At 35.6% G+C, this 21,544-nt stretch overlaps 1 protein-coding gene across 1 annotated transcript in view; it reads right to left on the minus strand.

Moving 5' to 3' along the window:
• DOK6 (docking protein 6) overlaps nucleotides 1–21,544 on the minus strand; it is a 157,624-nt gene that overhangs the window by 63,585 nt on the left and 72,495 nt on the right. The window contains exon 6 of the mRNA XM_085307761.1: nucleotides 7,895–8,033. Within this exon, the coding sequence (XP_085163887.1) occupies nucleotides 7,895–8,033 (139 nt within the window). The remainder of the gene's footprint in view (nucleotides 1–7,894; nucleotides 8,034–21,544) is intronic.

A 21,544-nucleotide genomic window follows, 5' to 3' on the forward strand; every position in this document is an offset into this window, starting at 1 on the left:
TTTGCTCAGGGAAAGTTCTTYGGCTCTTCACTTTCTCGCATTTTGTAGAACAAAATATGAATTTCAACGTGACGGCGCCTTTCCAGCTACTTTGATGCCTGTAAACATGCAATATTTTGCAAAATACAGGAGCAAAAAAATTTACCAATGTGCTTATGTCACCAACCTTCAAATCCCCTTACTTTCAAAAACAAYGTGTAAAGTTGAAAGTAATGATACCTGACTCCTAATACCCAAATAGCTCATTAAAAAGTTCCTAGAAATGGAAATAGGATCCCATATGGATTTTTAAAGAGCCAAAGTGCTAAACTCTCTCAAGAGGGTTTTCATCTTGAGATACCAGCTAAATGTAAAAAAAAAAAAAAAAAAAAAAAAAAAAAGTGCTCGCTTGCTTTTTTAAAAACAAATGGTCTCTAGTTAGCTAAACCAGAATGTTCACGGTTTACTCAAACACAAAACAAAAATGCACTCAAACACAAAAATGACATGGACAGAATAGGGAAAACAGTGTTCGTAGGATTCATACATGAAGGTTTAGGAAGGATTCACAGGCACAAATTGCTGGCTGGAAAGAAATTGTAGTGTTTCAGTTATGAGATACCTCTGTGAATCTTTTATTACAAGTAGATTTTGGTTCAGCTCCTCCTTTATACAAGGAAGATGGTAGACTTCAATTGAAGTGGCTTATCTCTTTAGTCATRATAGCCAAAAAGCTAGAAGAGCAATGCTACATTATATAAAATTCCAGAATTTTTTAAGAAGGAAAGAACAATTCCGAAGATAGAATACACATCCCTGCGGTGAACCTAGCTTTTAGTCCTAAATTCTTCTTCTTCTCTCTCTCTCTCTCTCTCCTTTTTTTTTTTTTTAACCAACACAAGACAGTAGCAGCAGCAGCGATTTAGTGATTCTCGACATTCAAGATCACCCAGTCCAGTGGTTTGGGATAGGGGATAGTTCAAAATCATGTCAGGAAAATACTGAATCTGTCCCACTATTCTGAGAGAAACCACTAATGACCACTACCATTTCAAAAATATTTTTCCAGCCAAAACCCTTGTGCAAACTCTAGTCAATAGTTCTGAAATGGTAAAATGGTAAAACTCCACGTAAATCATGTCCCCAGTTATTGGATGTGAGTGAGATTCCCTGAAAAAAAATGAAATGCAGTAAATCTACTTTCAAGGAAATATTTTATTTATTTCAAATAAGATTAAAAATTGTAATGGTCTGAAGAAGCATTGAGTTAACGGTTACTGAAACCCAATCTATATTCACAAATCCTCTACTTTTTTCTGAAGTGGTGAATGTTGGAAACAGACTTGCTRTATAGTTCTAGGATTTACATTTACCCAAGTATGTATAGTTTTCTGACCCYGAGAACTAAAAAAGTGCAATATGTAAAATTGGCAACTGGTACAATTTTTAGAAAATTCTCACAGAAAAAAAAAAGAATCAGTAAAAACAGCATTACGTGCTTAATGAATCAAGAACTGCATGGGAAATTAATGCTATTTACAGGAACTGGGGACACAAAACTCAAACCTAAAAGTATATAGATTCTGACTTAGGCCAAAAGAAAAAATGCAGMATTTTCGGTTTTGTTGTTTTTGTTGTTAATCTTGGCACTCTGCACTGCTGACCAGGATCTGCCAGTGGGGAGAATATTCACCGATTATGCAATAGAGCACTCTAGTTTTTTGTTATTGGTTTCTTTTGCARAGAAGAGAAAGCTTTACTTCTGCAGAAGTCCTCTTCTGCCAAAAGTGCTGAAAATCGWTTTCAATTTTAACTTGTAAATGTAGTAGCTTGTAACTTCTAGACTTCACATAAACTTCACAAAAACATTAACTTCACAATACATGTGAGAACCAAATAAGCAATTTACAAACTACGTACCATAATAAAGCAACCAGCTTTTTACAGGGGCCACAATAAATTAAGACACAACAGTAGCTTCTAAACAAACATTATATAACAACATCATACAGTGGTTGCAGGTGGGATATATAGAAAAGTATCGAGCTAAGTGAAAAACTACATGAATAACTGACTTGAGGCTATATGTTAACTTACATAAAGTGTAAGAGTTCATGAATGACCAACCGTATCAGGACCTCAACATATYGGCTTATCCAGCATTTTGAGTCACAGTAAAACATATAAAGAAACCAATGACTTGTAAYCAATGACTTGACACAACTGCATGTGGGCAGTTTATCATATTCATCATCTCTTTGTCCTACTAAGTAAAATACAGTGCCGAAATGGAGCACCAAAGATGTATATTTTAACTAAATGTTTCATATAATCATTGGGTCTACAGCATCCCCTACTGTTTCCCTGCATTTCCGACCCTTTATAGCTTGACAATAATAGGTGATAGGCATGTCATTACACAAAGGTACAAATAAAACTATAAACCAGACAAAGTCCTGAATATGTTTTGGCTTTTTATTGAAACTATGATTTTAAAATGAAAACAGAATCTTTTGGATATATTTATTGATGTTGTTGGATTCTACAGAATTTAGATTGTGATTGGGTTTAAAATATATGAAGAAATTCACAGTAAAGACTTGTTTACAGAACAAAATTAAATTAAAATTTGACTATGGAACTAAAGCTGTTATTTTCTCCAGCTTCCTCTCTTTTCTTTTTTTTTGAATTCTAAGACAATTTACATTGTTATCTTTCATTCTATTTACAGTCTTGTTCATACCACCCCTGACAACTCTATAATTTATATTTATCCTCAAATCAAACTTATGAAATGCTGTTATACTCCTAAATTTGTTTCAGATGAGATAAAGAAAGATGAAATGACTTGCTGAGGACTACAAAAGAAAAGTTAGTCACATGAAGAATGAATACTAATCTCTAAAATCCTACGCTTAATTCTTAATCACCCTACTCTCCAAACTCTCTTTAAGTACAGTTACTTTGCCTGGCATTTGTCTTTTTGGTACATTTGTTATTACCCTCCTGATAATTTTTTTTTTAATATCCAAACTCATTGATATGAGCTTATTTAAATGATAGAAATCTATCATGATTCATTCATTTAAATTAATCTGAGTATTAGAGACAAGCCACATAAATAACAAGAATGGAAGAGAAATATAGAGATGTGGTGTTTTATAAAGGTGTTTATCTTCTGGCAAATGTTAAAACTACCATTATCTAAAATGGCATTATTCTTGCAGCCTTCCTGTCCGTAGCAAGGCAAGCGCCACAGAACATTTCCCATGATAATAGCTTATGAAAACTTGTACCATTTTCATTTCTTCACGCATTTATACTCCAGGCTTACTGATGTTTGATTAGCATCAGCTGGCTAACATCAACTTTAGCATATCTTATTTAGAATTAGTTTTACAGGTTGTAAATTTTTATTCTTTTGAGATTACATAATAGAGTTTTACTGGCAGTTCTTGAAAGAAGTAATATGTAAGGTTACAAAGGTACCAATACACTTCCTTGGTGTCTCTCCCTCGCACCCGTAGTCATAATGTGAGTAATCTGCAGCTCTTAACCCCCTACTCTGTACAATCAAACTTAATGGGTCTAGTAGTTACTTTAGGGGTGTTTTCAGTGAAGGCTGAGTGGCAGAAGATTAAAGCTAGCATAAGTGAGGAAAATCAGGCCTTAAATTCTAATGCTGTATAACTGTAAGCACATTTTCATCGTGATACAGAGGTTAGATAGACAAGTGCCATTGACAGTAAATGTGTTCACATGTGTGGAAATGATTTAAACTGAAATCCTTTAAAAAGATCACTAAAACCAACATGTTCTGTTGATTGCAAGAAGGAGGATACTCAGCAATTACAGAGTGAATTATTCTTTTTTCCTTCTTACCGTGAGATGGGGCAACTGAGAAGATCTGGCAGGTTCCWCTATGAACATCAAGCTCAGTAACCCTGCACATCCCTAATTCTTCTAGCTAGTCTTTTTCTTTATTTTTATTTTTTGGAGGGGAGGGGTCAAATTAGCAAGCTGAATTGACTCACTAAATCAGATTAGCATCTGTGCTAACTGAAGAGAAGTGGCAGGAGCTTGCAGCCTASAAGAAGGATCGAGAAGAGCTGTCTCTTAGGCACTCAGATGTGGATCTGCTATGCCTAGTGTTGGACTACAGTTAGTAGGGACACGTCCTATTCTTGCAGCTATCACTTTTCTTTCAATTCCAGAACTACCTATCGAACAAAATTTCTAAATGCCATTTTTTCCAAAAAAGGGGCAAGAGATATGTAAAAACACAAACTATTCAGATGATAAAAGAGCTGTTGATACTCTGACATAACACAAGAACACAAGATAAAAATATTGTAAATAGATAGCAAATCATTATTCTTTTTAATCAAATTGTTGTGTTGATACTGTAAAAACACTAACAAAACATTCCAATATCAACTTCTCCCCACGAAAAGCCCCACAACCCCAAACCAAAGCCGTCATCTGCACTACACTGGTCTGCTAAAAAAAATAAAATAAAAGGAAGATTAAAAAAGAAGTAGATACAAATAACACTTTCCCTTAAAAAAAGTCAGTGTACATTATTAGCACTGGCCCAATTTGTTTTCTTCCCCCCAAAAAGTAAGCATGAAACATTTCCACTCTGTGAATGTAACATTTCAAACACAATCTAAGAAGAGCACCAGAACTAAACTACAACAGTTTCTCCACTTAGTCTTGATATTGTATTTGAGTAAAAATCAGCCTGTTTTGATCACAGTAAACCCAATAACCAACTAGAAACCCAGCCTATGCCAGGGGACCATAGATCCCGTATTTCTTGTCCTTCTTCCAGTGTTATAATTTGGAAGAGATACRGGAAGAAGAGAAAGTTGTGCATTGTGCTACCTACTTAAGCTGACGGGGTTGTCTTTCTCATGATGACAGTAAGAAGACTTGGTACTCCATGAGCTGCCACAGAAGAGTTTTGCTTTCTCTCCATGACATTTGGAAGGTAATGGAAGAATTCATTTCCTTGTCATATCTTGCCCTTATTAACATAGTTATGCAGCAGTTACTTGGCTTCAGCAACAGGTTGCTTAGCATCAAAATGAATTTATTGCTTAATAGTCCGAAGCACTCTTGTATGCAGAGAACTCCATAAGTGGAACAAATTTGGCCAGAGGCTGCTTGAAATACCTTTATCTGAAGAGTTTCCTGCAGCAATAGTTGATTTTGCCTTTCTTCTTTTGATAGAATTTGATGGAGTTTTCTTATGTTTTTGGTTTTGAAGAGTAAGACAAGCTACTTTGTATAGTCATTATGAGAACCAACCACAATCTATATATTTCATCAAAGTTGTTTCAGCAAAATAATGCATTTTGGTTTCCTTTATAAAGTCTAATCAGTCTTTATAACACCAGATTACAACCTACTATAATCTGGAAAAATTTAAACAAAACTTTAGAGTATTAATCTCTTAAAATGTGCTAACAGTTTAAGGAAGGAGCAAACAAAAATTCAAGAATCCTCTCTAATATTTAGCTTGTTGAAATTGGAAGGAAGGAGTAAAGATGGAGCTACTCGTACATTTTTTCCCTTTTTCTGATTTGTTTAGTAATGGATTACTATCAAGCTTCCTTTACTTTTTTAACTTCCTTCATTTTCACCTTTATTAAAAAAAAGTGAATATAATTCTTAATATTACACATGACCTGTTCATTACAGAAAAGGTCAGGGAAAAGCCAAAATAGAAAGCCCATGTGTGGGGCTATAAAAACAAAGGATCAAAGGTCAAACTTTAGGAAGAGTTAGAAGACATTTTCAGCTTCTAGATCCTTGGTTTAAAACTATATTGTATTGTACTTGTATTTCAATGCCAGATCTTAGGGGAAAAATATATACAGGCACTTGGTGAAATTTTAAGAATTAGATATTGTGGCTGTGATTATGGTTGAAAAAGGAAAATAACATCTACTTGCTCTATCTTCAGTTTACTTTTGTTTCTAAAACAAATACAACTCCAGTGGTGCAATCAGAAATGCAGACGACCAGTTAAAYGTTCAGTACCTCATCAGTCAGGGACAGCAGAATACCCGAAAACAAAATCCACATTAGATTACCATTTTAAACACAGCAAAAAGATATTTTTGTGCTTTCTTTACCCAGCCTCCAGCATCTATGCAGCCTACAGCAGATCACAAGCCTGCATCAGTGCCCTTAGGTATATCAYAATACAGCCTCATCCAAAGATGCAAGTACTTTGTACACTGGGCGGATGATGACTCATTTTTATTTCTCAGCCTGCTCTCAGAGTCTGATATTATGTACCATATGGCCACAGCCTTCATAAATGAGTTTCAAGGAACTCATCCAATGGCAGAATGGAAACAATTTTGCTAAGTAGCAAAGCTGCTAATCAATAGTTGGAAGACCTGAAAGATAAATTACATGAAAGGAAAATCCTACATAATCCTGGACTCAGGTACAAGCACTTATTACAGCAGCATGAAAAATGCTTCCATTTCTATTCCTGGCATAGGCACTTTAAAAGCAAACATATTCATAATGTTTTCTGACTATTATTCAATCACTCTCTGCCTAGCAGAATTAACTTATTTTTTACCAAGACTTCTACTACTTCAGATGTTTTAAAATTTCCTCTGYTGTCTCTCCTGGTTTGGAATTTTCAACAATTTTTCATATGTCCCTAATTGCATTTTAATCTTGATTATGAACTCTCCTCTTCCTATTTTTCCTGCACAAAGTTTGCGTATCTCCATTTTCCTACACACGTTCCTACTATAAGTCTAGTTTTGTTGAAAAACTCATCCATCTCTTTTCACAAACCACAGAAAAAGCCACATTTTATGCCTTCTCATCTCTCAGTTCTTACTCAGAGGCTTATAAAATCTGAAGGGAGCATTCAATATGACGAACTTTTGTCATGGAAAGATAGGTCTTTTCAAGCTTCCTGTACAATAAATAGAGAAAAATAGGCTTCTCTAGAGAGTAATTACAAGCAGGAGTTGAACACTGGGGTTCTGAATTGGCCTCTGCAGCAGCCTTTCTTCCTCAGGAGTGTAACAAGGTATTTTGACAGTGATGGAGTATGTGGGGTGAGGATCATGTAAGTTATGCTTGTGTGACTGTGGGCACATGCATAGGGGGTGAGGGAAGGAAGGAAGGAAGAGGCAGTTACTGGAAACAATGTCAAGATATGTGAAGAACTGTGGTCATTTGAGAGGAAAGAAGGTACACCTGGTTCCACGGCCTCCCCCTACCTTTCCTCACTGGTGGATATAAAGTTAAATTCAAATCACATTTGAAAGTCAGCTTTTCAGAATGGTCCTTTATGGTTGTCTCTACTCCTAAGCATATAAAGACGCTGTTCAAAATCACTTTTTTTTTCTTTTTGTCTAAAAAAGTACACTTTTTGGCAGTCTCTTGTAGTATTTAAAGATAACTTGTAGAAACCAGAAATCCTGAACTTGAAAGTAAGAAAAAACTTTACAAATTCACTTTGTATTGCTACTTATTACAGCAAGGGAAAAAATTTCCTTCCTATATTTAAAAAAAAAACAGACTGTGTCTGTTGACACCTATGTTTTTTTTCCCCCACATGTGAAGCCATGAGAAGTTCACATTCAATCACTGATAGCCAGATCACAGTTGGCTTCAGTTAACAGCCTAATGTTTGAGAAGAGCAGCCTAACTTTTAGGAAGTTAGCCATGGATGGTATCTGCTACTCCAGAACGACATTCCTAACACATCATTGTATACCACACGCTGAAAAACTCCAACCATGAAAATACACAAATCATAAAGTTTGTTTTTTCTTAGTCATATATCTAATAGCTCTATTGTAGTTGACACATCTTTTGCTCTTGACTATCAAGTTTTAAAAGTCCAAAGATTTTGGTGAATGGACCTTACCCGTGCCTTCTGCTCCATCTCCATCATTAATCTTTCATGTTGCTCTGCTATAGCCAGTGTTGCAGAATGGACTTTCTGATATATCATCTCTCCTTCTCTTGTCTGAAAGGTGAATAGCCCTTCTCCTGTGTCACACATCCTGAGATGAGATTTAAGCAGAATTGGAAGGAAAAAAATTAGTAGTCTTTCATTTTTATCCAACTATTATAAAAAGTGCATACTTTGCAGTAGAAAATGCCAACTTTTATAGTTAAACTCTGGAATCCTGAACATCTGCAAAATTATTTTTACCAGTGAGGAGAGACATATTCCAAGAGATGTGTGCAGAACATGATGAACATAACCTTTAGATTCGGTTTTAATCATCCTCTGAACAGTAAGAGAGAAATTCTATCATAAAATAAAAACCTGAAGTAATTCAGTCAGCTATTTACGGCACAATTTCAAGTGTCTGCACTGGTAGGTAGAAGCTGAATTTAATTCTCTTAACCAATTGATGTCAGAAGTATATTGCACATCATGACATTGAAAAGCTGAGATTTTAACAGAACACTGACCAATTTAAAAATGCTGTTAAGATGATCACTATAAAGAAGATATATTGAAATACAGCATTAAGATTGTTAAAATATAACTCTGTTCTCTTAGGAGTATAGTTATGTGAGGCAGCATAAGCTATCCTGGTAATTTCAAAAGTCATTCAGCCTGAGTATATGTGGCATTAGCAACAGCCTTTCTGTTGTATATGAAGATTAAATAATGAAAAATATTACATAAATAACGTTTTTTTCCCCTTCCCTTTAGAGAGTAAATGTCATGTGATCCTTATCTTTGGTATTCCTGTGGCATTATTCTGAGAAATAAAAGAGTGGTATGTGGTAAATATGATGAGCCAGAGGACTAGTAAATACACTAAAAGTAAATATCAATGTTAGATTACTGAACAACTCAAGGGTATATTCTGTGTTAAACAGCAGTGCAATCTGACATATTCAGGTTAGTGGATTACAATAAAATTTTATTCTTACAGTCTTCCATGAGTCCTGTTAAAGACAAGCTCATGCATAAATAGCATTTACTTCAGTAATTATAGTAATTGCTTAAGCAGACACAGCTTGTATGTCTCTGATTTCTGTATTTATAAAAACGTCTTTATGAAATCTTAGAGTTAGAATTAATTYGTTTTAATTTTTAAATTTCATCTAATATTTCCTGTAAAGATTTCCATTGATGCACAGCATCCTTAAACAACAGGAAGATTTCCATTTGCTAAAAGACTAGCTTTTTTTAGTGTATTAGTTGCTTACATTACTTTTAAGGACATTTAATTTTTCAGAAACTGCCCATTGCCTTCAATAGGGGCTCTGAAAATTGGAGGTATACAAAATTACTAATCATTTTACAAGGATGTGTCCCTAATGCCCTAGCATTCCGGCTAGTTTCTAAAAACTATTTACAATTTGTCTCCCAGATTCTGGATGACTGCCCATAAATTTAATTTTACAAAAYATTTTCCAGTCATATTGTTACACATACATATTATTTTAATTAAATAACCATTACATACTTCTGCTATACAACACACACACACACACATTATTATTTTATAGCTGTTTGGAAGTGGAATTTGTCATGAGAGTGATTTTTGTCCAAATTAGAATAAAGCTTTATACATAATTTTATTTCAAAACTCAGCATTGTATTATTAGTAACATCTCTTTAATTCTTAGCTTTATTTATGAACAGGATTATTGTGCTGTGTAAGAGACTACTGAGTGCTCAACAATTCCTTGTGATTTGAAAGACTTGTGAAAATAAAATCTTATTAACTCCTATAAAAACTTTGTACATACACTGGAAAAGTACACAGTTTTAGGGAGCTCCCTCAAAAAACATGCCTGTGTGTGATAAAACAGATAAAACAGAAATGCTTCTTAGGGAAGGGAAATGCATAGTGAAGACACTTACTAATGATCAACAGAGATGCTGAACAGAAAGTCACTGTTTTAAGAACAGTCCGGATTCCTGATATGATGTATATCTACCTTTCTGAAACAAAAATAATTTTCCCTCATACCGGGATGTAAAGAAAATACAATCCACTTTGCAGACAGCTATTATTTCATCAGCATTTATGTGATGCGCCAATTAAAAGAAAAAAAGAAAGTTTTGTACGAAATTCCAGCAGAGATCAAGATCCCTGCTGTAAACATTTAAGATATTTTATATCCTTAGCCGTAATCTTCCGAAGAGCTCCTGGTAGAAATAAAATGTCTCGAGAGTTTTGAGACGTTACAGCAACAGTCTTTCAGGTCCCTCAGGGCATCATAGAGCTGGTACTCTGCTTCTGTGTGAAGAGATCTTAATAAAATTCAAACAGCGTGAAATGGAAAGTCTGGAAAAAATGACGAAGTTTCAGAAACTGAAGCAAAATATGATCTCTCTGTTAGTTTCAGAGGATGAAAAAAATCCTATGGGGATAAAAACAAGGAAGCAGGCAACAGAGTGTGGTGAAGATCCAGGAATTAAGCAGCTTATTTTAACACAGCAAAACCTAATCACCAGCAGTGCTGATAAGATCAGAGTCTGTACCGTCTCCGTGAACCACAAGTGGAAACCATCCAACCTCTCCCACGGCAGAGGAGGGCCCCGGGGAGGGGGCTGCGCTCTCCAGYGGGAAGGGGCGAGCACGGCCCCCGGCATGCGTGTCGTGTGCTTCCCCGGCTAACCACGTGCAAAACACACGCAGCTGCCYGAAAATCGGAGCAGGAAGAAAATTATGGGCCTCATCTTTTCAGATGTCAACTTCCTTTTAAGTTTGACAGGACTTAAGGCCCCAAGATGGAAACAACCAGTGCCTGCAAGTCTGAACACTATAAAAGCAAAAGTTGCTAGAATAAAAACTCCTTTTCTCCATCTAAACCTGCTATTTGTAATTAATCTTCTGAGGCAGTGAATCCCTTTGATATAGTGAAGTTCTCCTGTTCAGTTTGCCAATATGACACAGAAAGGCATCCATTTCCCTCCCCATATCTTTAATTATTTTGCTCAGAAAAATGATTAGACCTTAATTATGAGACCAAGACGAGAGGCACGGTCCAGGATGAGTTTCAGTCTTTTAAAACAGGGAAATGCCAACTGACTTAGAGAAGCCTCAAAGGCTTAGGCAAAAACTCCTGAGTGCGACGAAGATAGGGACAGGGAAACTGTTAAACTGTCCTCTCCCACGCTCAAGATTTCTTCTGAATTATCCAACAGGAATGGGCGAGCAGATGAGCTGAAGCATACTTCTTGACTCGATCTATTTTACCTTCGAAACATAGCACAACAAAGGTATTATTTCCTCTGTAGCCTCAACACTACATTATTTCCTCTATATAGCAGATAAATGTCCATCTAAAACTGCAATTTCAAGTTTAGCCTTGCCAACATATTGCTTTAGAATGAGTGAAAGAACTACGGAAAAATTCAAATTTCTCTTTGTTCAAAGCTAGCCATGACACACAGTTGTTTAATTGTATCCTTTTTTAGTTGCTTTCCATTATATTTTAAAATAAATAAAAATCATTACTGCTTGCAACCTGTGTTCAAACCCTTCAAAAAGTTCCTTGCTTTCCAGCAATCTTTTAAAATGAAGAAGGCCTTTTCCATAACATAGACTAAAATTATTACTTTTTACTATTCTGCAAAATACTTTGTCACATCTTTTTCTCTAATAAAAGAATTGCTAACCATTTATTTCCTAGAATCATTTGAGAGCAAAGACAGGACAAAGATGTGGATCTCTTTTTTTCCCTTGATATTGCCACAGGTTTGCATTATAGCCCTATCTACTCAGTTTGACCTTCACTGTCAAAAAATGTCACTGATTTTGTGTACTTTAATTTTTTTGATGGGAGACTTAGCAGTCTGTGTATGCTTGAAATATGCTGATGTTAGCTCCTCTATTTCTATGTTTCCAGCTTTAAAGTAGGTATATCATTAACCTATGTCTTAGGATATTTAAGGATTCAGTGCATTAAAACGTATGAAGTGCTTTGACTGAAATAATAGAAAAGTGCATTTCTTCTGCTGTATTATTACAGAATGATATAGCTGAGCAGATAATGAAACAAGTWGGTAAGTAATGCCTGGAAATCATAAAAAAATTTTTACTTCTTAAAATACTACTGCATTTTTTCACCACTATTATTGTTTGCAGATCTTGTTCAAGACCTAGTGGAATGAAAGGAGGGCAGATAAGAGCTCAGATTGTGTTACAGGGAAAACTGCACTGATATAGAGAAGGTTCTTGCTTTTACTCAAAGRTAGGGTTTCTTTTCAGGCCACGGAGACTTTCCAATTAGTATTGTCAGATTTTTTCAAAATTTCCCAAATCTGCACAATGATCTCCTAGTGCCTCTGCTCACTACAGCAATCTCACTCTTTTAGGGYAGAAACAATAATATATATTAACGTCACAGAATTCACTCCAAAAGGGAAATTTTGTTGACACAATCTGTTCAGTTCTTCAAAATTTGAAACCAAAACAAAATATTAAGTACTTTCTTCTCAGCATTCCCTTATACATCACTATCAAATGCAGTATTCAGATGGTGGTGACRCTGCAGCCTAGTTCCAAACATAATTAAACTAGCTTTATTCCAACTCCAAATTGGAACTGCTTCTATCTGCTACAGAAATATTCCTAAATCTAYCTGCATATTAAGGCAAAATAGACCTGCCTTGATCCACCCATCACTTTGCTTCCTTTGCTTTCTAATGAATGACCAAGGATCTCCCGTTCTTCTATGGATCTCTGGCCATAGGCATAAGCCACAAGTCCCAGGAACCATTAGTGAAGTCTCCATATTATTAAGACCTACTCAAAGAATAGAAATAACTGCTTTGTTAATCATGACCATGTCAGACAGCACTGGAGGAAGTTCCAGGCTAAATCAACTTACATTAYTATTAAAAACAACCCTTTTCTTTCAAACCTACAGACATCTGCAACCTAAACACCAAATGAGTTGTTTGGAAAATGCCAGTGATTATAACTCATGCACGGACTCAATTACCATTTAAAAAGGGTACTTTTTTTTTTTATCTAGAGAGATTGATGCTCTCCTGTCATGGTTGAAATATTTTTAAAGTTTAGTAGAGTAATATTCAGCAAGTGGATGTATGAGGGCATGAAAGGACAAGAGTTTGATATCTCATTTTCATTTAATTATTTTTGTTAAGGGTAAAGYGTTACCCAGTGTTATCCAGTAGCCAGGGTGGTAAGGGTTAGCAATAACTCATCAGATTGACTTGCTGTTGTATAGTCTGCAGGTGCTGTGTTCCAGGCTCTCCTGCTACAACACAAAATATCGCAGGACTACACAACAGAGAGAGCCTCACACAACAGTATTTACAGATCAGAATGAAAGATGACCTTTCCTTACAGCCTTGAAGCTGTGGATGTTGGTCAGAAGAGAACTCAATGGTATGCAATATTTAGCTTTGTACTGAAACATTTCTTTCTTGTGTTATTTCAGCTTTGATTTTCTAAAAAAAAAAGTGGTGGAAACTAGCTGCAATTTTGCCTTCAATTTAATTAGATTATCAGAGGAGACACACAAACACTGTCTCCCTTGTGGATATCTAACTTTTGTTCTTTCCTTGTTTGCTGTTATCTCAATTTGAGCTAAGTCATTTTGACAGAAATCCTGTTTGTTCTTTCTGTGCAAGGACATTACATACAGCACACTAAACACAGATTAGCTAACTGGTAGGCTTCTGTAAGAAATGAACACAAAGCTCTCCTGAAGGCCTAGATGCTTTGCTCRTTCCAGTGCATGCTAGCTTGCATGTGTCCCAAGGTTGTTCTTTTCAGAGAAAATGAAAAAAGCAAGGAAAAAGTAAACAATTCTTTGTGGCAGACATATTACTATAAAACAGGCCACATATACTTAGGAATACTTATCAAAATATTTTTAAAATAAACTATGTAGATTTTTCAAGTTGAACTTCTATGCCGAAAAGGTAGAAAAAAATAGAGGCAGCAATAAGAAAGTATTGATAAGAATCCTAAAATACAATAAAGCAGGAAAAAATATGATATATTTTGGGTGGAGGAATTAATAAGAAAAAAAGTAACAATATATAGACAGAATCTGTATGAGATCTACGAAAGGTCAATGAGTGAAGCAGAGATAAGAAGATTAAYGGAAAACGTGCAGAGGGTGTAATTATTTAGGTTATAGAACCTTGGTGGCAGACATGGTTAGAAAGCTGTAAAGGTGGGAAAAGGTCAGTGAAGGCAAGGAAAATGTCCTGTGAAAAGACTGTGAAAGGGAAACAAAGATCAACAACACGCGAGCAGTCACAGAATCTCAAAATCTTTGTGTGTGGCACGTTACTTATACCCTAAAGTGAATAATGAGGTAGATTTCAATGCTTTGCTGTCAGCATTTCAGAGTTTTATACTGCATGTCAAACAAGGATATCCTGGCAATTTTATGATCTGAGAAGCAAATAAAGAAAATGATCTGATATACGAGGCATCAGCCTGTCSCCCTAGACAATAGCTATTTACTGCCAAAAATATACATCAGGAAAAAAATAATTATGCATGATATCTACTAATTGCTAAATGTAGACATTGATCCATAACATTTATTGTCATGCTATTGCACTTTAGCTGAGGTGGGTAACTTTCCACTGTTCATGCACATACTCATGAGAAATGCTAGTGTTTTATCTTAACTCTCTTTTATGTGGAATCTCCTTGAATGTGACATGAGTTAATACAGGGAACATGGTGTATTACTACACTCAGATGTGGCTCAGTAGCTTGATCATGTAGCTTAGACCTGAACATTTGTTCAAGGTCATATCTCATATTTCTTGCATCATTCTTCGTGTTTTCTGCTAGAAGCGCTAAGGGATTCCTCATGGCATCAAAACAGTTTCCTAGTAAGGTTCCTAATTTGGGGGAACTTTGAAACTCCATACTTTGTCATTTTGAGAAGTAAAATGTTAAGATACATTGGAAAAGAGTGGTGATTTGTTCCAAAAACATAGCTGGGTCCAGAGGACCATAATATTTTCCAAGCAATAGCTGCACGTCTTTGTAAGTTATTCAATCACGGTAACAGAATACTGGTAGATTGACAAATGCATGCTAGTCTTTCTTAACAGAGATGCATCACACTACTAATTTTCCCTCTAAATTACACATTTTTTTTCGATGAATACTGGTTTATTCAAGATTAGATAATTTCTTGATCTGCATCAACAAAACAACCATTTAAAGGGTATTATATAATATAAACATTTATTTTCCTTGAAAACATTTTTTTAACTTGTTTTGTCAGACAGGAAAGATTTTTGTACAGTACTAGCAGTAATTATGCCTCTAGGGAAATTCTTTTTTCTCATTGCCTGCACTATCTCTACAACTGCTGTGTCTGTGCTGCCCTCTGTAATAGCACATTTAGAGTAAGGGGGTACATACTATAATGCTAGAACTTCAGGGACAATACCCCACTCCTGCATATCTGTATAATAGAAGTACAGTAAGCAGGCTGAACCAAATCATTAACTGTTCACTAGTACTGGTCACTATTCTTCAAATCATTTCAAATAGTTTGATTCCTGTTCAGAATAAGACATACTGGTAAAATTTATATTTTAGCTTTTTTTTTCAAAGGTTTAATCTTGACAAGAAGCAGGATTCTGTTTGAGATTTGTTTCTTATACATTTTAATTTCTTGAGTTGGCATATCAGAATAAATGTGAAGTGTTGCTGAAGAGTTAAAAGACAACTCAGTCTCCGAGCTAGTTACAGTATAAAAAGCAGAAAACAGAATGCACTCCCCAAAGATAGTAATCATCTGATTGCTGTTAGGTAATGAAGCAATACTTTAGATCAGTTCCAAGTGAAGAAACAAAAGCCTTCAAAACAAAACATAGCACATCCATAATCAGCAACTTTGTAGAGCTCACATAGAAAAGGTAGAATATGGAGACAGACACACAAACATGAAATAAATTCATACTTAATGATAAATATACTGTGGCAAGGCTGTTTTCCTAATCCCTAGAAACTAAACTTGAGTCAATAAGAGAAGAGTTATCCATCTGGAACCTGTATTTTGCAGCCTAGTAAGTTGAATTCCAAATACATTAATACTATTATAACTTTTGTCTCTTGTTGCTTACAGACCAGTCCTCTGGTCTGTAAGACCATCTCTGCCTAGGAGATACTCAAAAGCCGTCTGGACATGGTCCTGGGCAATGTGCTCTTGGTGACCTTGCTTGAGTGATCTCAGGAGGTCCCTTCCATCCTCAACCGCTCTATGATTCTGTGAACTGTGCTGATTATGCTTTAGTATCTCTACAGAAGAAGATTGCACACGCAAATTAGTATCTTTCCTCAGGATTCAATCCATTTAATATTTAATTAAGCAATGAGTCTAGATCATCAATACATATACACATGCAAAATAACCCATTCTAGGGAAATTTTTGACTACTTAAATGTTTTCTTTTTAAAAAATCATGTATATTACACATTAAGCGAATTTATCAAAGACAAAGGCAGGATAATGAAATCAATTGATGACATGTTCTTAAGTACATAAAATATTTGCATTTTTGACATTTTAAGTTAGAGAACAAATACAAAAATGTTGTTAGGTAATTAGCTCTGTTAATTTGTAAAGCTCTGGTCTCATTGATAATGATGAAATACTATTTAACACCATTTTGGAAGAGTATCTATTCTTAGTAACTAAGTACTAGTTAATCCAAGTACTCATATTATTACTACTATTTTAGCACAGAAGTAGCTTTTACAGACTGCTGTACAGCAAATAGACCAGTGAAAATATAGATCTGAAGGGAAGAAAAATAAAGAGGTCACAAAGACTTTAAACAGCGCAATTTTTTTGATTAAACCTTTTCACTCAGCATGGTCCAGCTATTATTTTTATCTCACTTTTGAACCACAGAGATATAAGTTCCAAGCCCTGTAATCTGGGATCATGTTCAAGTAAAGATAACCACTACAGAATTTCTGCCAGCCTGCTAAGAGCTATTATTCCCCAATGAGAAAAAGTGCATCTCAATAAAACTGCTTACTTCCTCTCATTCCCTTAAGCAGCAGAATACAGGTGAAGCAGCATTAATTTTATATCAGTACTGTTGACTTTACTAAATACAAAAATGTTAGATATAAAACCCAAATAAGGATATTGCTTTACTGGTTAAACAGATGAGAGCATACTAATACAGGAGCCCTGTGGCAGTGCAACATTACTTGCTATATTAGAAGCAATAAAACTTAGGGACCCAGGGTCTTTATTTTCTTCTTCTTTTTCTTTTCAGAGCTATAAAGTCATGGACTTTATGTGTGGGACTCATGTGTGAAACTACCACTAGTTCAGGAATTACCAGTGGAATTCTTCTTAGCTGCTACAGTCTGTATTGCTTCTGAATACAATATGTGACATGTATCTGAACTTATTTCTTTCTCTCTCGATAAAAAATGAGTTTTGTAAGAAGAAAGCATATTCCAGTTAACAGACATTAGCATACTGACAGCCAAGGAACTAATCTGTAGAAGTAAAATTGTTTGGTTTTTTTTATTTTACTATATTTTGGTGAAGGCAGTTTCCCTCAACAGTCAATGTTGAGTTTGGTTTTTGAGTTCTGATTACTTAAAAAATAAGAGGTTCCAAGGTGGGAATTCTTATTTGTTTGTTTTTTTAAAAACACGATCATTTTGGCCACTCAAGCCATGGTCTGCTACTCCACGAAACTTCCAGTACATTATGATCTTACTGTGAAGAGGATTTGAATACTGTTGTCTTCTTTCAATGTCACTCTCTCCCTCTTCAAGCCATGAGAAGTACAGATTTGAACATTTTGGCCACAGAGGAATTTTCAGAAAGTCATATGCAAATATTCTGGGCACACAGGGTTGTCCAGAGACATTTACCATCCTATGTACATACTCTAATGAGTAATTAACATATGTTAATGATATCCAAGGACTCATCAACACTAAGCTCAAAACTGGCAGATTTTCAGCTACAGTTTGGGAGTAGCCTGCCACAAGCAGAATGACTACAGCAGCGATCCCTGGGGCAGACAAAAGCACTGGCCATGAGTCAAGACAGGGATGCTTTAAACAAAATGCTAGATTTTGCAGATGCCAACAGTAGAAACTGAAGGACATAGCTGAAGGCCATGTTCCTGGTCTGGACTTCAGCTAGACATGTGGCCACAAACTATGGAATAAGGCTGTAGGGGGGAAAAGCAGTAAGTGCAACAATAGCATTATGCAAGGGAATAATTAGACAAAATGTATGGATATCATCACAAGTGAAAAACACCAAACTTCTACCAGTATTATACACATGGTATTTAAAGTAGGGAGGAAACAAGACTTTCCTCCTACTTGCCTTATCTGTTCTTCTTTTATATAAGCTAGGCAGAAGCGAAGTAGCCAGGTTTAACCTGTTCTCTTGATTGCAAACAACAGCAATTCTGTTACGGATTTAACAACCCGCACAACGTTTTCCTGGCATCTCTGACTCCAAATGTGAATTTGTATATGATATCCATGTCTTAGTGTTTCTAGCAGTGGGAAAATTCTTGGTAAGGATTTCTCACTAGTCAGATTGCTAAATTCAACTTGCATTTTTTGTTCAGGTATGTAGCAGATGGATAAGGGCTTAAAACCCCCAAACGCCTTTGGTAAGATTTCCTTCCATAGAAGACACTCCTTTCAATCTGAAAGGAAAGTGAGGAGGAAAAGATACTAGTACATAAAAGGAATGTAACAATAAAGAAAGTGAAAAAAACAACATAGAAAAGCGCAAGAAAAGCAATAAAAAATAGTCATATGGATGAAATAATAAAACGAAGAAGAGGAAAAACATATAAAGGACTGAAGAATAATAAGAAAGCAGTGTTTATAACTTTAAGTTAAATACTTAAGTAGGCTTCAGTATTTTCCAAGAAATACCTTATTTCTATAACCTCATTGGATGGAAACCACTGGGCATTTTCTGATGTTTTGATAAATGCACCTTTCTACTTCTCTGTCTGCTCTTAATATTTCAATTACACTGATCATGTTCTCTTAGCTGATTAGCTAATACGGGTCCTGTGTGAAACTACTGAAGCTGTACTGAACAAAGACACATTTCATGCTAGCATTAGTGAGGATTTTGCTTAAAACAAAAGGGATTAGGTAAGAACGGCAGGAACTGTGATCACAGTGCATGTATGTGACCCTGTCTCTTCTTCATAAACTGACCACTTTCTCTGCATTGCACAAAATACTAGTAATTGATAAGAAATGCTACTTAACAAGGTCTCCAGAAGAAACACAGACTGCAAAACGTATTCTGGGACAGCAGAATTCAAAAATATGAAATCTATCTTCTCTAATGCACAGGATTTTTAAGCAGAGCAGCCTGCTCTGTTTCCAGGGAACGTGGGGCAAAACGAGGAAAGCAATCTTCCTTCGCCCTGCAAAAATAGTAACTAGCTAATTTTACACTAGAGCTAACTTGTCTAAGGTTCAATATTTCATAATTTAGGCTTTCGCTTCTGCTGTTCTACACTCCTTCGGTAATATTTTTATAAGAAATTTACAACAGCAGTGGAACTGCTGTGAATACTGGCATGTGTCGATCCCTTCTGTCATGACTCTGTATGCCAGCTTAAAAAAATCCATGAACTATAGAGGCGAGATCTACTGGCTTCACCAAACATTTATAGGTATCGATCCAGTTATGAAGTACTATAGGTGGTAGAATCATATATAAAGGATATTCATAGTTCTTATGGAGCAAAATGCTACTATGTCTCCCCTGAACATTTATACATAATAGTTTGGGTATGTTTGTGGCTATTTGATGTAGGACATTAGAACCATTTTGAGCATCCTCGGCAATACATAAAGATTCTTTCGAAGTATTTCCCCTTTTTTTCACTCTCATTCGTATTATAGGTGTTCTTCACATCTAGACAGAATATTAGTCTCAAGATAAATGCTAATACAAATTTCTATTTTTGTATATTACTATTTCTGCACTAATTTCTCTGATATTCTTTTTTTTACTGGCTATTTGACACTATTTCCACATGCACTGAGCATTTTTTCTTGGCTGCTCTCCATTTCCTCTGTGCTTTTAAGGCTCAGAGCTAATTGAACCTATTTTTCTTCTTTTTCTTCCTGAGAGAGAAGCTTGTCCAATGAGGCTTAAAGAAGTTTACCATAAAGAGGCGAAGTACTGCTGAAATGAAATATCTGAGCAACCCCTTCTTGTCACCTCTTGCTCGGATCTTCCATACTTTCTGATGGGATGTTATTCCTAAAATGCTATACATATTCTGGTGCTAGAGTGTTCCATCAAAACAACCTATATGTTGTGTTTCTAGTCAAAGTCCCTTCCTAACTCTATTTCTGTCTAACCAGCCAATGTATTTCACCCTCAAATTCCTATTACCTCCTCTTATTCCATTTACTTAGACCTTTATGCTGCTTCCACAAAACCTTCCCTGATTTTCATCCATCTCTTGAATTTTCACCAGTCCCAGCAAGGTGGTCTATTTGCTGTCCAATTTTACGTCAGTGCTTGGCTTCCTGCACAACAGTTTTAGCACTTGTACTGCTGTTGTGTTGCATGTGTGCTTGCTTGTGTCATGCCCTGTGAGGTTTTGCATTGCTGTTGTCACTCCTTATCCTGTGGCAGTAGTAACAGGAGTCCTAAATAAGTAAGTCAGCAGAAATACACATGATCGAATCTGTTCTTTCATTACATAAAGGTCAGACATCCTTGATCATCATCCTAAAGAGTTTCAGGGTCTCCCATTAAAACAGCACCTAGACTGTAAACTTTTCTTCCATTTCAGTCTTCTTCCTGACAGTAGGTGCTACTTACGATCGGGGGGGGAGGGGGGTCATTTTTTTCGAGTTTTTAAATACTGCACAGTAATAAAAGCAATTTTGCAATAAGTGGTGTTTTTTTTTTATAGTCAACATTCATGAACTTTCAGTCATCATATCACACTATTCAGGAAAATAAAATCTATTCTGTTATTCATGACAAGATAATGTTTTGAAAAGATGTATCAGAGATCATTTAAAACTACCTTTTTAAAAAAGGGATTTTGTTCAAGTTGGAGACAGCAATAAACAAAATATATATAGATATATTTTTAATCTAATGACATGTTCAAATTTACATTGTTGCACTGGCTCAAGCAAGCCATGAGAGTGCATTGTTATATTTGACTTTATGGCCCCTGACAGGATAATCAAGTAGATGAAGCATCTCAATGAGTTATAGAATTGTACTGATTTTTTTTTTTTTTTTTTTCAAAAAGTCAGAAAGATCAAATGATCAAATGATGTTTGGAACCTCTGAGATTGAGTGATTCCATTAGATGCTGCCTTTCCCTCCCCTCTTTCTAATAAGACTGAAGCTTTTAGAAAATATGTGACATGTGACTACTCACAGTAGAAATAAATCACACCATCACAGCATTATTCAGAGTATGGAATTATTAATAGTGCAATAATAGTAATAACTTACTGCAATAGCAAAAAAGGACTATTAGGAGGGACTCAGCAGCTAACGGCATTTCCTCTAACAGAGGCCC

Source organism: Rhea americana, unplaced genomic scaffold, assembly GCF_003343005.1.
Source record: "Rhea americana isolate MKP2758 unplaced genomic scaffold, rheAme1 scaffold_263, whole genome shotgun sequence".
In the NCBI taxonomy this organism is placed as follows: domain Eukaryota; kingdom Metazoa; phylum Chordata; class Aves; order Rheiformes; family Rheidae; genus Rhea; species Rhea americana.